Source organism: Chaetura pelagica, unplaced genomic scaffold (assembly GCF_000747805.2).
Source record: "Chaetura pelagica isolate M959 unplaced genomic scaffold, ChaPel_1.0 scaffold114, whole genome shotgun sequence".
In the NCBI taxonomy this organism is placed as follows: domain Eukaryota; kingdom Metazoa; phylum Chordata; class Aves; order Apodiformes; family Apodidae; genus Chaetura; species Chaetura pelagica.
Window position 1 is genome coordinate 402,045 of NW_009952968.1, and position 12,747 is coordinate 414,791.

Consider the following 12,747-nt stretch of genomic DNA (forward strand, 5'->3'; position numbering starts at 1 on the left):
TTTGCGGTCGTGAGTTGTTCCCCGGGGTAAACTAGCCAGCTGGGGGAGGAAGTTTTTCCCCCCCCCCCCCTCCCCCCAGTCCTGAGCTTATTCTGGCCCTGGAGGAAGGTCACTCTGCCTTTGGGTGATGTTTGCATCCCCTTTTTGAACCGGAGCTGTTACAGCCTAAACTCAGCCTCCATCACTGTGTAGGATGGGAGGTGGGGGGGGACCCTGAGCCCTGGTCCCTCCCTGCATGTGCCCCAGCCCCCACCACCACCCCCCTGGTTTGTTGCTAGCTCTCTGGTCTGGGTCAGCCCCCTGTGTTAAAAATCACATGGGCTACCCCAAATCGTTATGTGGGGAAGTGTGACAGCCCCTCTGTGTCCCCCCTGGGATGTCCCCAGCCAGCAGGGACCAGCACCAGCTCCAAGGACACTTCAGATTAGGCTTCCCTGGGGGCTTTGTGGGAGAGAACCTTGCTGCTGGGTACCAGTGAGGGCTCAAGAGCCACCAGCCTTCCCAGGAACGCGGGCATGGGGTGGGTGAAACCTGCCCTCTGCTTTCCTGCTGCCCCGGTGACTGTGCCGATGTTGCCTTGGCCTCAGTGGAGTGGGCGGGGGGAGTGGTTGAAGCTGGGGGGAGCAGAGCACACTGTACTGAACGCTGTATTTTCTAAAGAATAAAGTATTTTTAAAACAGTCTGATGCTCTTTGGAAGTCCTCAGAGTTCCCCAGGTTTGGGCGTTTAGCAGCTACTGGTGCTGGAGCTTCAAAGCAGATTGCTTGGACATCACTAGCTGGGAGCCAGCAACCACCCTCATCATCCCTTAGGATGTTTACGCTTTAATGTGTAATGTCTGAATTTCCAAGCAGTGGGTCCTGATGAAGAAACAAGGAAGTGTGACCAAGCTTGTGATGCAGCCACCAAAAGCTGCTGCCTCCCCCTTCCTTGGCCAGAGGAGCTCAACTGTGATTTGGATATAACCTTTTTTTTAAATTCATTATGATGTCCTGAGCTGGTGTCCCAGCTCCTGGCAGGGCCACCATGTGCAGTGGGAGGCTGTTTGCTGCTGGAGCTTGGGGGCAAGACCCACAGGGAGCATGGCTGGGCAGTGGAGTCTTTAGTGTCTAATATAAGGGTTGAGGGTAGACTGCTGCCCCTCCTGCAGCACAGCCTGGCAGGGACACAATCCAGCTGTTTGCTTTTTCAAGGCTTGTCAGGATTCAGGTGCATTCACAGCTCACTCTCTGATAATTTTGTTTGAAAATGAACAGAACAGAAGAGAGAGTGGGAAGGGGGGGTGTTGAAGAGGTGCAGGAGGAGGACAGGGGCTGAACCACTCACAGGCAGACCACCGACCATGGTGTGTGTTGGGTTCTCTCTGGAAAGCAGGTTACAAAGCCCATCCCAGCTCCACACTGATCAATTCTTGGAGCAGTTGAAAGTCTCACAAACTTGGCTGCTGCCCCTCTGGCCTCCAGCATACATGCAAGGGCTCATGCAAGCATCAGCTGTTCTCTTTCTTGTTAAGGTTCAAGCTAAAAAAAAACCTCACTTGCTGCATACCCAAAACTCTGGAGTTTGGGGCCATGCTTGGGGAACCTGAGCTTGATCAGCAGCAGCCAGTGCCACCCTGGGCCCCGTGTGTGACACGGCCACTCCATCACGGCTACACTGTCACAGCATTTGCTCAGCTGGGGAGGAAGCAGCAGGGCACAGCTGTGGAAGAGGAGGCAGCTGCAGGAGGAAGTGGCTGAGCATCCCCACAGCCCAAGCACTCAGCTTTTTTGGGACTCACAAACGAGGGCTCACAGGCTCCACGGCAAATGAGATACTTTCCCTTATGGCATTCCCAGGTGGAAAAGCTCAATGAACAAAATCTCAGAGGAGAAACTCCTTTGGCATCTGGGCCCCTGAGAGCTCAAGTGGAGGAGCTGCAAAAGAGTTACACCTGGTTGTAAGCCCAATGTGTGAATTGAAAGAGATGCCTGGCATCTGGGCTGTGAAGACACAGGTGCCCATGGGAAATGGAGATGAGCTTAAGCCCTCTTAAAAGCTCCATGTCCTGCACCAAACTTGGTTTGGGAGATGGCTGCCAGCAGGGAGGAGGGTGTAGGGGCAGTGAAAGGATATTTTCCAAGGAGGTAAGTGTATTTGGGATTAGCCTTCCAGGACTGTGCAAGCCTGGAAGTGAAGGGGAGGGAGTCTGGCCCAGCCTGGGGATGATAAAGGCTGGAGGGGAGCTGGGGCACAAAACATCCTGAATAACTAGAATTCTAGCCATGCTGGGCTGATGGTTCTGGGCCAGGGGCTACCCTTGTGTTAGGTTTCAGTGCCTTGTGCCAGCTGAGCCCAGCTGCTGTCTTCCAGGTCTGTCTCCTTGGACAAAAGGATTTTTATGCCCAAGCTAAGGCAGTTGCAGTAAGTCCCCATGTGCTTCCCCCAGGTCAGCTGCTGGCAGTGGGGCAGGGGACCCACTTGCAAGCCCCTTTGCAAGGAGCTCCCAGCTAGTCTATCCTGGGGAGAAGCAAGCAGGGGTATCTCCCCCTCTGTGCACCCCACCTTGTGTATGCCAAGAAGTGGGGTTTTCTGTGAGCTGACATGGCCAAACCAAACAGCCAATGGAGGGTTGCTGTGGGGGGGGTTGGAGTCTGTGGCTGCAGCACCCCTTTGCAGCCCCTTGCTGGGATAGAAAACCAGGGGAATTGATCCTCCTGGAGGAGGGGTTGCTGTTGGGAATGGTGGCTTCTCCTCACCCTATAAAGGCCCGCACCTCCCTGGGGAGCATCAGCAGCAGGGCTTGATTACCACCTTCTGCTCTATGTGATGGCCCTGGGAGAAAAGCAGGGCTTAAGATCTCACTCGGATGTTTCCCTGCATTAACAACTTGTTTCTGTCTAAGGCATCTTATCTGTCTCATTGGCTCCTGTCCCTCCAGGCAGGGGTATGAGCAGTCATTTCCAAGGATTTAAAGGTTAGCTAATGTTATAAATATCACCTCAAAGCAAGTTCAAGGCATAATTCCAGGCTGATGTGTAGCTAGCTGGACATCTGAATACAAGAAAAGCAGGTGATCTGGATGCAATTATTTGGTTGTGCTGCTTGTTTTAGAGTGAGACCTGTTGTGTGCATCCTTCTGGAACCTGTGAGAGGCAAGGATCCTGCAGGGAGCAAAAGTTCTTTCCTCCTTTCCCTCTCCTGTGGTGAAGTCCTGCCAGTAGGAGAGGGGAAGCTGATCCCCACTTGATGGGCTATTTCTAGTCCAACTCCCTAAAGAAAGGAAGGTCATGAGCTTGTGATGCTGGTTTCCTCATCCTGGGTTGAACCTACAGGTTATCTCCAACCACATGCAGCAAGGGGTCTGATAGGAAAGAGAAGCCCCAGAAGCTTCAGGAACACTAGCAGCTCTGCTAATTAGCAGTCTCTGCCTGATGAGACTGTGCTGTGGAGGAAGGAGCAAGGGGGTGCAGGACCTTGCAGCCTGCCTAGCCTGGCACCTGGTGCTGGCCATGGTAGGAGGGTCCTCCTCCCAGTGCTTGGGAACACCTGAACATATGCTGCTGTTTGTACTTGGGATGTTTTCACTGCTTGGGGTTTCTCCTTTGTGTAAATAGGGAGAGAAATGGAGCAGGGTATGAGTTTAGGGCTATGCAATGTTCAACTAGATCAATTATTTTTGTCCGAGACAACTACCAGCAGTGGCTTTACTGCTGGGTTCTTGCTTACTTACTCTGCCACTGCAAAGGGCCATTTGTCTCAGACTTTAAACATCTTTTACTGATTACTTCCTCTATTATTTTCCAGAAATCAAACCAAAGCTTACACAACCACCCCCAGTTATGCAACCAGCCATTCAGGTTTTGTTTGCTGGGAAACAATGTGTGTTTGTTTTTTCATTCTTTGTTCTTTTCATTGCGGAAAATTTATCCTTTCTGTGTGTCATTGGGCTTATCCTTCTTTTGCAGTTAAGTGATGGACTTCTGCTGGCCTCTTACTGCTCACTGGTTCTGCCTACACACCCTTGGTTGCCAGCACCAGAACTTAAGGTAACTTGTCACATGTGATGTTAAAGGGTGTGGAGGTACCAGTTGCCAAGTGCTGGGTTAGCTGTGCTCCTGTGACTTCAGATGCTGCTAGCTTTGAATCTTGGGATTTGGTTCTCTTGTGACTGATTTGGAACAATATTTGTGGCAGATTTGGAACAATGTCTCCTTCTCTGGAGACTTTCAGGACTTGTCTGGATGCCTTTCTGAGTGATCTGCCCTAGTTGTGTTTTGGTTTTGGTCCTGCTCTGTCAGGGTGGTTGGACTTGATGATCTTCAGAGGTCCCTTCCAACCCTAATATTCTGTGATTTGAGATTTCTGAAAGCTGGTGGTATCCTTTGTCTTTTTTCTCTTCTGCAGTATGGAGTTCAGAGTAGCTGCTATAAAAATTAGAAGGAAAAAAAAAAGGGCTTATTAACTGGCCTGTAAGCTGGGCCAATTCTGAATGCTTTCAAGAGGAGAAACTGTAAGTGCAAGTAACCTTGTAGTGTCAGGTTGTGCCTAAATGTTGGTGAACATGTCATGTGTGTCACCATGCACGTGTTGGTCACTAACACCAGCAGTTGGGAATGGCACTGAAGGCATGTGATGATGTCAGGGACACTGTTTTAGGGGAGGCTGATGACGGATCTGTTGCATTTTACTTGATGTCTCAACTTCATGTAGTAATATAACCTAATATATTAAGAAAAGCTCTGTCAGGGAGACACATATATTCTTCCCTAGGCTGCAAACCACTGCTAACAAGGCCAAGCAGTCAGGGTGTGGCACTTTGTTTTCCTTGAATAACCCTGGAAGCCTCCTCAGTAAGATGGGGATATTATCCCCATCGGTCACAGGAACTGAAAGCGTATTCACTTGAATAGTGATGCAGCTACTTGCACATACAATAACCTGGGGGTGTGTTTGAGCACAGCAGTTCACAAACAGCCTTGTTTAGCAACCTGGTTAAATTATCATGCTGCTGTTATGGCCAGATGGTGGGTAGTTTCCTTCCTCCTGCAGAACACCTGCACATGACAGGCAGCAACCCCTCAACTGGCTGCCAAGTGGCTTTAAAAAGTAACGATTGCTTGGGAAGCAATATTCTGGTAGTAATTCTGGTAGTGTCCTCAGTATGTGCTTAAATAATCTGTGACTTCCAATTGATGGAGCTGATGAGTTTGCTCTTACTTGGGCTTCTGCTTCTGGTGACTTGTGACATTACAGTGGAACCCTAAATGGAGATTCACAGCCAGCCCAGGAGGATAGCAGTGATAGGCAGTGCCAGGAGGTTGGCTTGCTGCTTCCAGGAAACAGCCCCTGGATGGAGCAACTGTTCCATGCCTTGTGACTGCTAACTGTAGCAGTTACTTGAAGGAAGCAGTTCAGGGCTCTGCTCTAGACTTCATGACAGTAGTGACCCACACAATTGCTCCCCCCTGTTCAGACAATGCCCTTGCTACTCCTGGAAGTATCAAACAGCAAGGAAAACAGGAAAGAGGCCTAAAAGTTTCCACAAGGGTTGCAAAAGCAGCCCAGTTATTCTCTTATAATGACTTCTCTCAAAGACCTGAACAATTAGATCACTTACCATTTTACCCTCCTTCTAGTCTATCTTAACACAGACTTGAGGAGACACAGCCAGAGACCCCATCTCTACCTCCACATAATTCCTTAAGTACTACACTCTTGCCTAAGTCTGTGTGCATGTAGTGCTATACCTGCATGTTTTCAAAAGTTCATGAGGAGCTACAAAGAGAAATTTTCTCTTTTCCTAAGAAATAATTCCACTCCTTGTAGCACACCAGGAAACACTGCTGACATATAGCCATAGAAGAAGTACTTGAGCTGCAGGGCATCAAGCTGTAGACCACTGTTTTTATTCCATCAGACACCCTCCCAACCACTGACACTTCAGTTCCAGTTCCAGAATTTAAGGAGAGAAGCAAACAACACAACTAGACATGGCAGCTCTAGAAATTTATTTTCAGAGCTTAGTGCTTCAACTAGGATTAAAACACTTAAGCAATTTAAAAATACTACTGACTGGGTACTGGAGCTAGACAAGAATACAAGTGACACCATTATTCTCATGCACTGACAGACACTAGTTTGCTCATGCCACTGAAGTAGGATCTTTCTCGTTCACTCATCAGTTCAAAATGTAGGGGTCTTCTACAGAAGTTGCATTCAGCTGATGAATGTGGTTTCAGCTCCAGACCAACATCCTTCCATGTAGCCAGCAGTTTTTCTGTTAGGAACAGAAAAGTCAATCAAGATCAAGTCTTAAGACAGTGGATTGCTTTAAAGAAGCAGGGAGAGAGAAATGTCAGCATACTTAACACTCTTAGCAAATAAGAAGGGATAATGGGAATTCACTGTGACACAGTTTACCTCTTCAGTGAGGTGACTGAGCTGCAACTAAGTCTCAGCTACCCTCATACCACCTCTTCTGCCAGGATCAAGCAGTAGCTACTTTCCCTGGACAGAGCCATGTTTAAGAGAGGTTAAGAGCCCAGCTGAGGAGAGCAGATTCCTTGGGACCCCACATAGTAAAGACTGGTTTGGACAGTGCAGGAGCAGAGCCTCAGCAGAGGTGGCTGTGACAGAACTGGCTGGGTACAGGACTGCACTGGTCTTGCACAAAGCAGGTTAAGTGGAGAAGCATGTGCTATGTATACTGCAGCAGTGGAAAGACTCTCTCCAGCCAGTGACATCTAAAACTTAAGTATTTCCTGGTCTAATCCTTAGTACAAAGACTGCACAGACAGCCTAGTATTTTCATTGCACTGGTGAAAGAATCCACTCACCAAGAAAATAACTCATCATCTGAGGGGTGTGATGAGGTGTAGGGGCAATACGTAGCAGCTCTTCTCCACGGGGAACTGTGGGGTAGTTGATTGCTTGGACATAGATGCTGTGCTGGCTCATCAGCTTGTCACAGATCTCTGTATTTTTAGCAGCATCTGCAACCTAAAGTTCACAATTATAAGTTACAAGATCAACCAAAACATCCAGGTGGCAGAACTGCCAGCCACAAGAATCAAACAGGACCAGTCTTCTTTGGGCCACTATAAATGCCATTGACATCAGGAAGAAGGGCTTACAGCTTATGCTGTCGAGCCCTCTGGGCTTAAGCACACCAGTGCAGCTGAGGCAGGTAGCTGTTCATACCCAAAATCTCTTTCAGCTTCCCTGCTTTCTGCAAGCTGTGGGTTTCATACACTTTATCATTCTGCTTTACAACTCTTACAGCAGGCTGAGGTCAGCTTAAGGCATCACATCACTGCTGAATGCTAGGACAGGTCTGAACTTTGTGAATGTTAACTGGTACCTGAAAGTGTAATGTGCTAGGCCCCACAGTCCTGTGTCAACAGCATCCCAAGTACTCACCCTGATCGGAATGATGTGGCTGGGGCAGTGCACCACAGGAAGCCCAGCATCCATCAGCATCTGTCTCATCAGCTTCACGTTGCGTTGGTGCTGGCGCCTCAGAACTTGCCCCTCTGGGCTCTTGAGAGTTCGGACGGATTCCAGGGCACCAGCCAAGAGCATGGGTGGCAGGGATGTGGTGAAAATGAAGCCAGCAGCATAGGAACGGACAGTGTCTATCAGAGCACTTGTGCTGGAGATGTAGCCTCCCACGCAACCAAATGCTTTGCCTGAGAGGGAAAAAGAGGGAACCAAGCTTATTCCTTCCACCCATTAGAATGGCTTGAAGTATTATAGCTTTTCACTTGAAGGAATGAATTACATTGACTACACTCTTAATGCACTCCTGGCAGGCAACAACTCTAGCCACCCCTGCTGCTAATCCAGCATTTACTCAGCACATGTTACAGCTTTGTTTTTAAGCTAGTCCTGATAGCACAGATCTAGTTATTACAGCAAGGACACTTCAAAACTCTCAAATACTCAAGATTTTATTTTGGGGGAGACCTTTGAAGCCAAAATACCAAGCATAGATTTCTACAGTGACCCTGAAAGTCAACACTAAGTCTCTCAGAAGATTTACAATAATCTGTTCCAGAGATGCTACAAATAGCCCATGCTTGTAAGGAGCACAATGGTGTTACTGTGACTTTGTGGTGCATACCAGCCACACTTCCCAAATGTTCAGGTACCAGAAGAGACAGAACTAGGGTGTCTGGTGAATGCTTCTCTTTCTGTTAGGCTGTAACCCAAGATCATCAACTTCAAAGCCATAAACTTCCCTAGTACATTTTACTTATGTTTGGAAGCTGTTTAAACAACTTTCTAGTTTACAGCAGTAAACTTACTCCTAAGCCTGCATTCTACTAAGATAATAGCAGTTGTTTCACTTCTTGCCAAATCTCTTTACATAACTCCCCCCTCTCAGGTTTCTTGATTAGGAGCACTCCATATCACATAAAAGACCTAAGTACTACTAAATATAGAGTACTACCCTACTAACATTCTCACCTGAATTTATTCTTGAGTTGTGTAATATGCCACTGGAGGACTTTCTGCTAGCTTGCTTAAAGAAAAAAACCACACTGCCACCTTAACTGATTTGTAAGGCAGTGTAAGTAGCTTAACACAAGCTTTTCAAACTGTGGGGCAGACTTAAATCCTCTGGGCCTTTTGAAAAATTCTAGCCCCCACCAGCCTTAAGTGAGTTTGTTTGAACAGACTGATTCTGAGTTAACCCATTTCATTTGGCTGCTTGGAAGCCTTGCTGCCTTAGCTTCTGTAATGGTGACAGGCCATGCATACCAAGTGTTCCAGAGATGATGTCCATCTTGTGCATGATTCCATCCCGGTCTCCTATACCTCCACCTCGAGCTCCATACAGCCCCACAGCATGCACTTCATCCACAAAAGTGATTGCCCCGTGCTCATGGGCAACATCACACAGCTCTTCCAGAGGACAGACGGCACCTAGGAACCAAAGCAATGACTGGTAGTGTAAGATTCCCTGTACTCACCTGGGATAAATATTAGAAGGCATTTCAGAAGCCTATTTTCATGTAAATTCTTATAGCACTGTACACTTTTAGATCTAAAATAGATTACTTGAGCACTTACTGCATTGGAAAGAGAGAAAAGGGTTTGATGTGAACTTACCATCCATTGAGTGAACAGTTTCAAATGCAACAATTTTAGGAGTGGATGGATCAGATTTTTTCAATAGTTCTCGAAGATGGTTGACATCGTTATGGCGAAATATGTGTTTTGGCACCCTGCTGTTTCTGATCCCCTGGATCATGGAGGCATGGTTCCCAGAATCAGAGTAGATCTCGCAGCCTGAGGGAAGAGCCCAGTTACACTTGAAGGATAGAAAAGCATTAACTGATTGCCCATACATAAAGCAGTGTTGGGAGTGTTCAAGCAGCAAGAGTAGCATCTTCTAGAATGTAACGTTCTTGATCAAAAGAGCAAGTTACAGATCACGATGTAAGAATATTTAAGGCTCATTTTAGCTGTTTAAACTGACACAAACTTGAGCCTAAGGAAATAGAGAAGGGTTTTTCCAAGTCCTTACTATTTTTATCTAACTCTTTTCTGAAGTTATATCTGTCCTGAGTACAGGGGAGAGGGGTAAAAGGAGGGAAGTTTACACCCATAGGTGGGAGGACAGAATTCCTACTGTCTCACTTTCAGGTTGATTTTAAATGCAAGAGCAGAAGATTCTTGTTGTCCAACGTATTCTGCAGTCTAGCTCTAGACCTTAATCTTAGTAGGCTGCTACTGACTTGTTCAAGTTGAACATAGCTTCAACATAATATTCATAAAGAACCCATACTTTGCTGATCAAGTAGGATGAATCCTCACTTTGAGAAGCCATTTGTAAACTGTACTAAAAACTGTCTAGGGCAGGATTGTGGGCTTGGTTTTTTTGTGGTTAATAGTGGATGCCATTTGAGATCTCACCTGGCAGCATTTTAGCTAGAGTGAAGAGAGTGGAGTCATTGGCTACAAAGCAAGATGAGAACAACAGTGCTGCATCTTTTCCATGAAGATCAGCTAGTTCTTTTTCCAAATCAACATGAAATTTACTTGTTCCTGAAATATTTCTCGTGCCTCCTGCTCCAGCACCGTGTTGTTTCAGTGTATCCCTACAGAGGGCATAAAAAGAGCATCACTGTGCAATACAAATTAATAAAGGCTCATTGCTGAAAACATTCTAGCATATAATCAGTATTGTTCAAAAAAGGAACTGACTGTAAAAAACAGCTGTTAGGTTTAAGGTCTTTGAGAAACCTGCACAACTCACGAACCCAGTAAGTTGAAGTATCAGCTACTGATTACAGCTGCAATATACCATCCAGTTTATCTGTCAATATCTGGGAGCTTCTGAGGAAAATCCAAGGAGCAGGGTGAGGGACTGACAGGTATGCTACAGCCCTGGAGCTAAATACTAAGTTACCAGCTTAAATACTAAGTTACCCAGCTCAAGAGACAGAGCATAAGCTTAATTATACCAAGAATAATACCAGAAGGAGCTTATGTAGCACAGTACAGAAATCAGTTCTTCAAAAGCCTTCCCACAAGGCTTCTGCAGGGTTTCTCTAGCTTGAAACTGCCTCTTAAGAACAGCACTACTCACATAACTGCTCCACACACACGAGGGTGACGACTCATCCCCAGGTAATCATTGCTGCACCAGACAGACACCTCCTTCTTGGTGATCAGAGAATCAGTGTAGTCATCTGCCATGGGAAAGATCTGTGCCTTTCGGTTCACTGTTTTGAACACTCGGTAGGTGTGATCCTTCTTCTTCTCATCAATCTTTTTCTCAAAGAACTGATCGTACTGGAAGGTGGACACAGCTGAAATGAGACAGAGACTTAAGCACACAGGAAATAATCACAAGGGACCAGGCTTCTGGAGGTTTTGCCAGACAATCTTACATTTTGGCAAGTTATCCTGAAGCAGATGAGAGACACTTTCTGGTTTTTGCTTCAGCACAATATCCTTGAACTTCTTAAGCAAGACACTGTGCTTTTCTCCCTCATTCTCAATATTCCTCACTGTGGAAGTAGTTGGTATTTTAGCAAATTCTGTACCTGCAGACATTAAAAATCATTCCAGTGAGCTTCATCAGTTTGAAACAAAAAGAAAAGCTAATGTTTTAAGTAGCTCGAACTCATTCTTTAGGAAGTGCCTGAATTCATGTGCCCCTGTTAGGATCAACTATTTTATTTGCTTAACATCATGCACTGTGTAAGACAAAGGAAAATCTTGCCAATCAATGACAACATAACATGTAATTTCCTTACAACATGTTTAGTTCATCACGACTCAGAAATTCCCTCTAAGCAGCTACAGCTTTTATCTCAAAGAGTTGGTACACACCTAACTGAAGGCAGAGTTGTAGTTAGCTGCTTCCTTTTTGCACTTTGTATTTTGTTTAGTTAGCATAGATTTTTTTTTTTAAACTATGCCATGTAAAACAAGCAGAAAAGTAAAATAATTTTCTGAAGACTGATGGCAAGGCTTTCTGCTATTGGTGAGAAGTTCCTTCCTCTGAGGGACAGCCCTTCCGCATCAGACTTGCAAGCCAACCAACAACCTTCAATTCCACAAACCAAAACAAGGGTTTGCTTACTTTCCAGTTTGGATTTGTGCTGGTACTTGCAGAGTCCCACTACTCAGTTTCTTCCATCTCTTACCACCTTTTGTCTATACTAGCACCCTGGTAAAGTCTTCTTTAGACCTAAGCATCCACTTCAGGTGCAAGTGCGTACCAGCTTGCACATTTAGAGTCAAGATATCAAGACACTGCACATGGTATTCCCACACCAAAGCCACCTAGGGGAAACATTGCACAAAACTGCAAGTATACTATTAACACTTATATTCTCCAAGAGCTTTTTATTGCAGTCTCCCATAATCCTACCTGCTTAAAGTGGTGACTGTTGGACTTGGCACACTCTAGAGCAAAGTCAATCACCAGAACTTCTGGGAAGGAACTAACACTTCACTGCACAGAATACGTACCTTTCCTGTCTGCCTGCATTTCCTGCACATCCTCTTGGAGTTCTAGGCTGGCTTTGCAGAAGACATTGCTGTTCTTGTGATTCATCTGAGCTGCCAGGAATGGGCACTTGGTAGCAGTGCCCTGGCTAGCAGCAGCAGGTGGGTGGCTAGCTGGTGGCTGGGATCCATCTGTATTCCCTTGGGCCACTTCTTTGGCATTTTTGACCTCTGGGATGGGGGCAGAGAAAGGAAAGCACTTGAGCTTCATCATTTTAATACAGTGACTTAAACTTCTCTGACCATTACCTTTGTAATTAATTTGGCACAAGCCCTTCAGAACTATTTAACTGAGCAGTCAGATTTTATTTATACAAGACTAGATTATGAAATCCCAGTAACACCCAAAGGGCATCTGATTTAAGATGCTAGATGTGACACTGTGGTCTTCGGAGGAACAGAAACACCTTATCTCCCTCATTCTGAAAGGGGAGATGTTTTCTTACAGAGTCTGGCTATCTGCAGCCAGCAGCCCCATCTCTGCTGCCGGCCTCAGCTCTTCCCGGAGTGTCAGCGCCAGGATCCCGCCGGGAATGTCGCCGGGCGGGCTGCAGAGCCGCCCGAGCAGCCCCAGCTTCCCACCCAGGACCGCGGCTGCCCCCCCGGGCCGTGCCCATGCCCACCTACCGCAGACACCGAAAGGATTAAACAACCCTCATCTCGGAGCTGCCACTCCTGGACGTCTCCCCCCTGCAACACACGACGTCTGTGTGTCTTTTCCCTCCCGAAGAGCGGCCG

The 12,747-nt window shown here is 46.6% G+C and overlaps 1 protein-coding gene across 1 annotated transcript in view; it reads right to left on the reverse strand.

Moving 5' to 3' along the window:
* Positions 1 to 5,978: 5,978 nt before the first annotated feature.
* ALAS1 (aminolevulinate, delta-, synthase 1) overlaps positions 5,979 to 12,747 on the reverse strand; it is an 18,230-nt gene continuing 11,461 nt past the window's right edge. The window contains exons 3-11 of the mRNA XM_009995836.1: positions 11,974 to 12,178; positions 10,884 to 11,039; positions 10,580 to 10,802; positions 9,904 to 10,088; positions 9,097 to 9,276; positions 8,746 to 8,910; positions 7,402 to 7,670; positions 6,819 to 6,981; positions 5,979 to 6,259 (exon numbers count right to left, since the gene is read on the reverse strand). Coding sequence (XP_009994138.1) covers positions 6,099 to 6,259; positions 6,819 to 6,981; positions 7,402 to 7,670; positions 8,746 to 8,910; positions 9,097 to 9,276; positions 9,904 to 10,088; positions 10,580 to 10,802; positions 10,884 to 11,039; positions 11,974 to 12,178 — 1,707 coding nt within the window. The 3' untranslated portion in view covers positions 5,979 to 6,098. The remainder of the gene's footprint in view (positions 6,260 to 6,818; positions 6,982 to 7,401; positions 7,671 to 8,745; positions 8,911 to 9,096; positions 9,277 to 9,903; positions 10,089 to 10,579; positions 10,803 to 10,883; positions 11,040 to 11,973; positions 12,179 to 12,747) is intronic.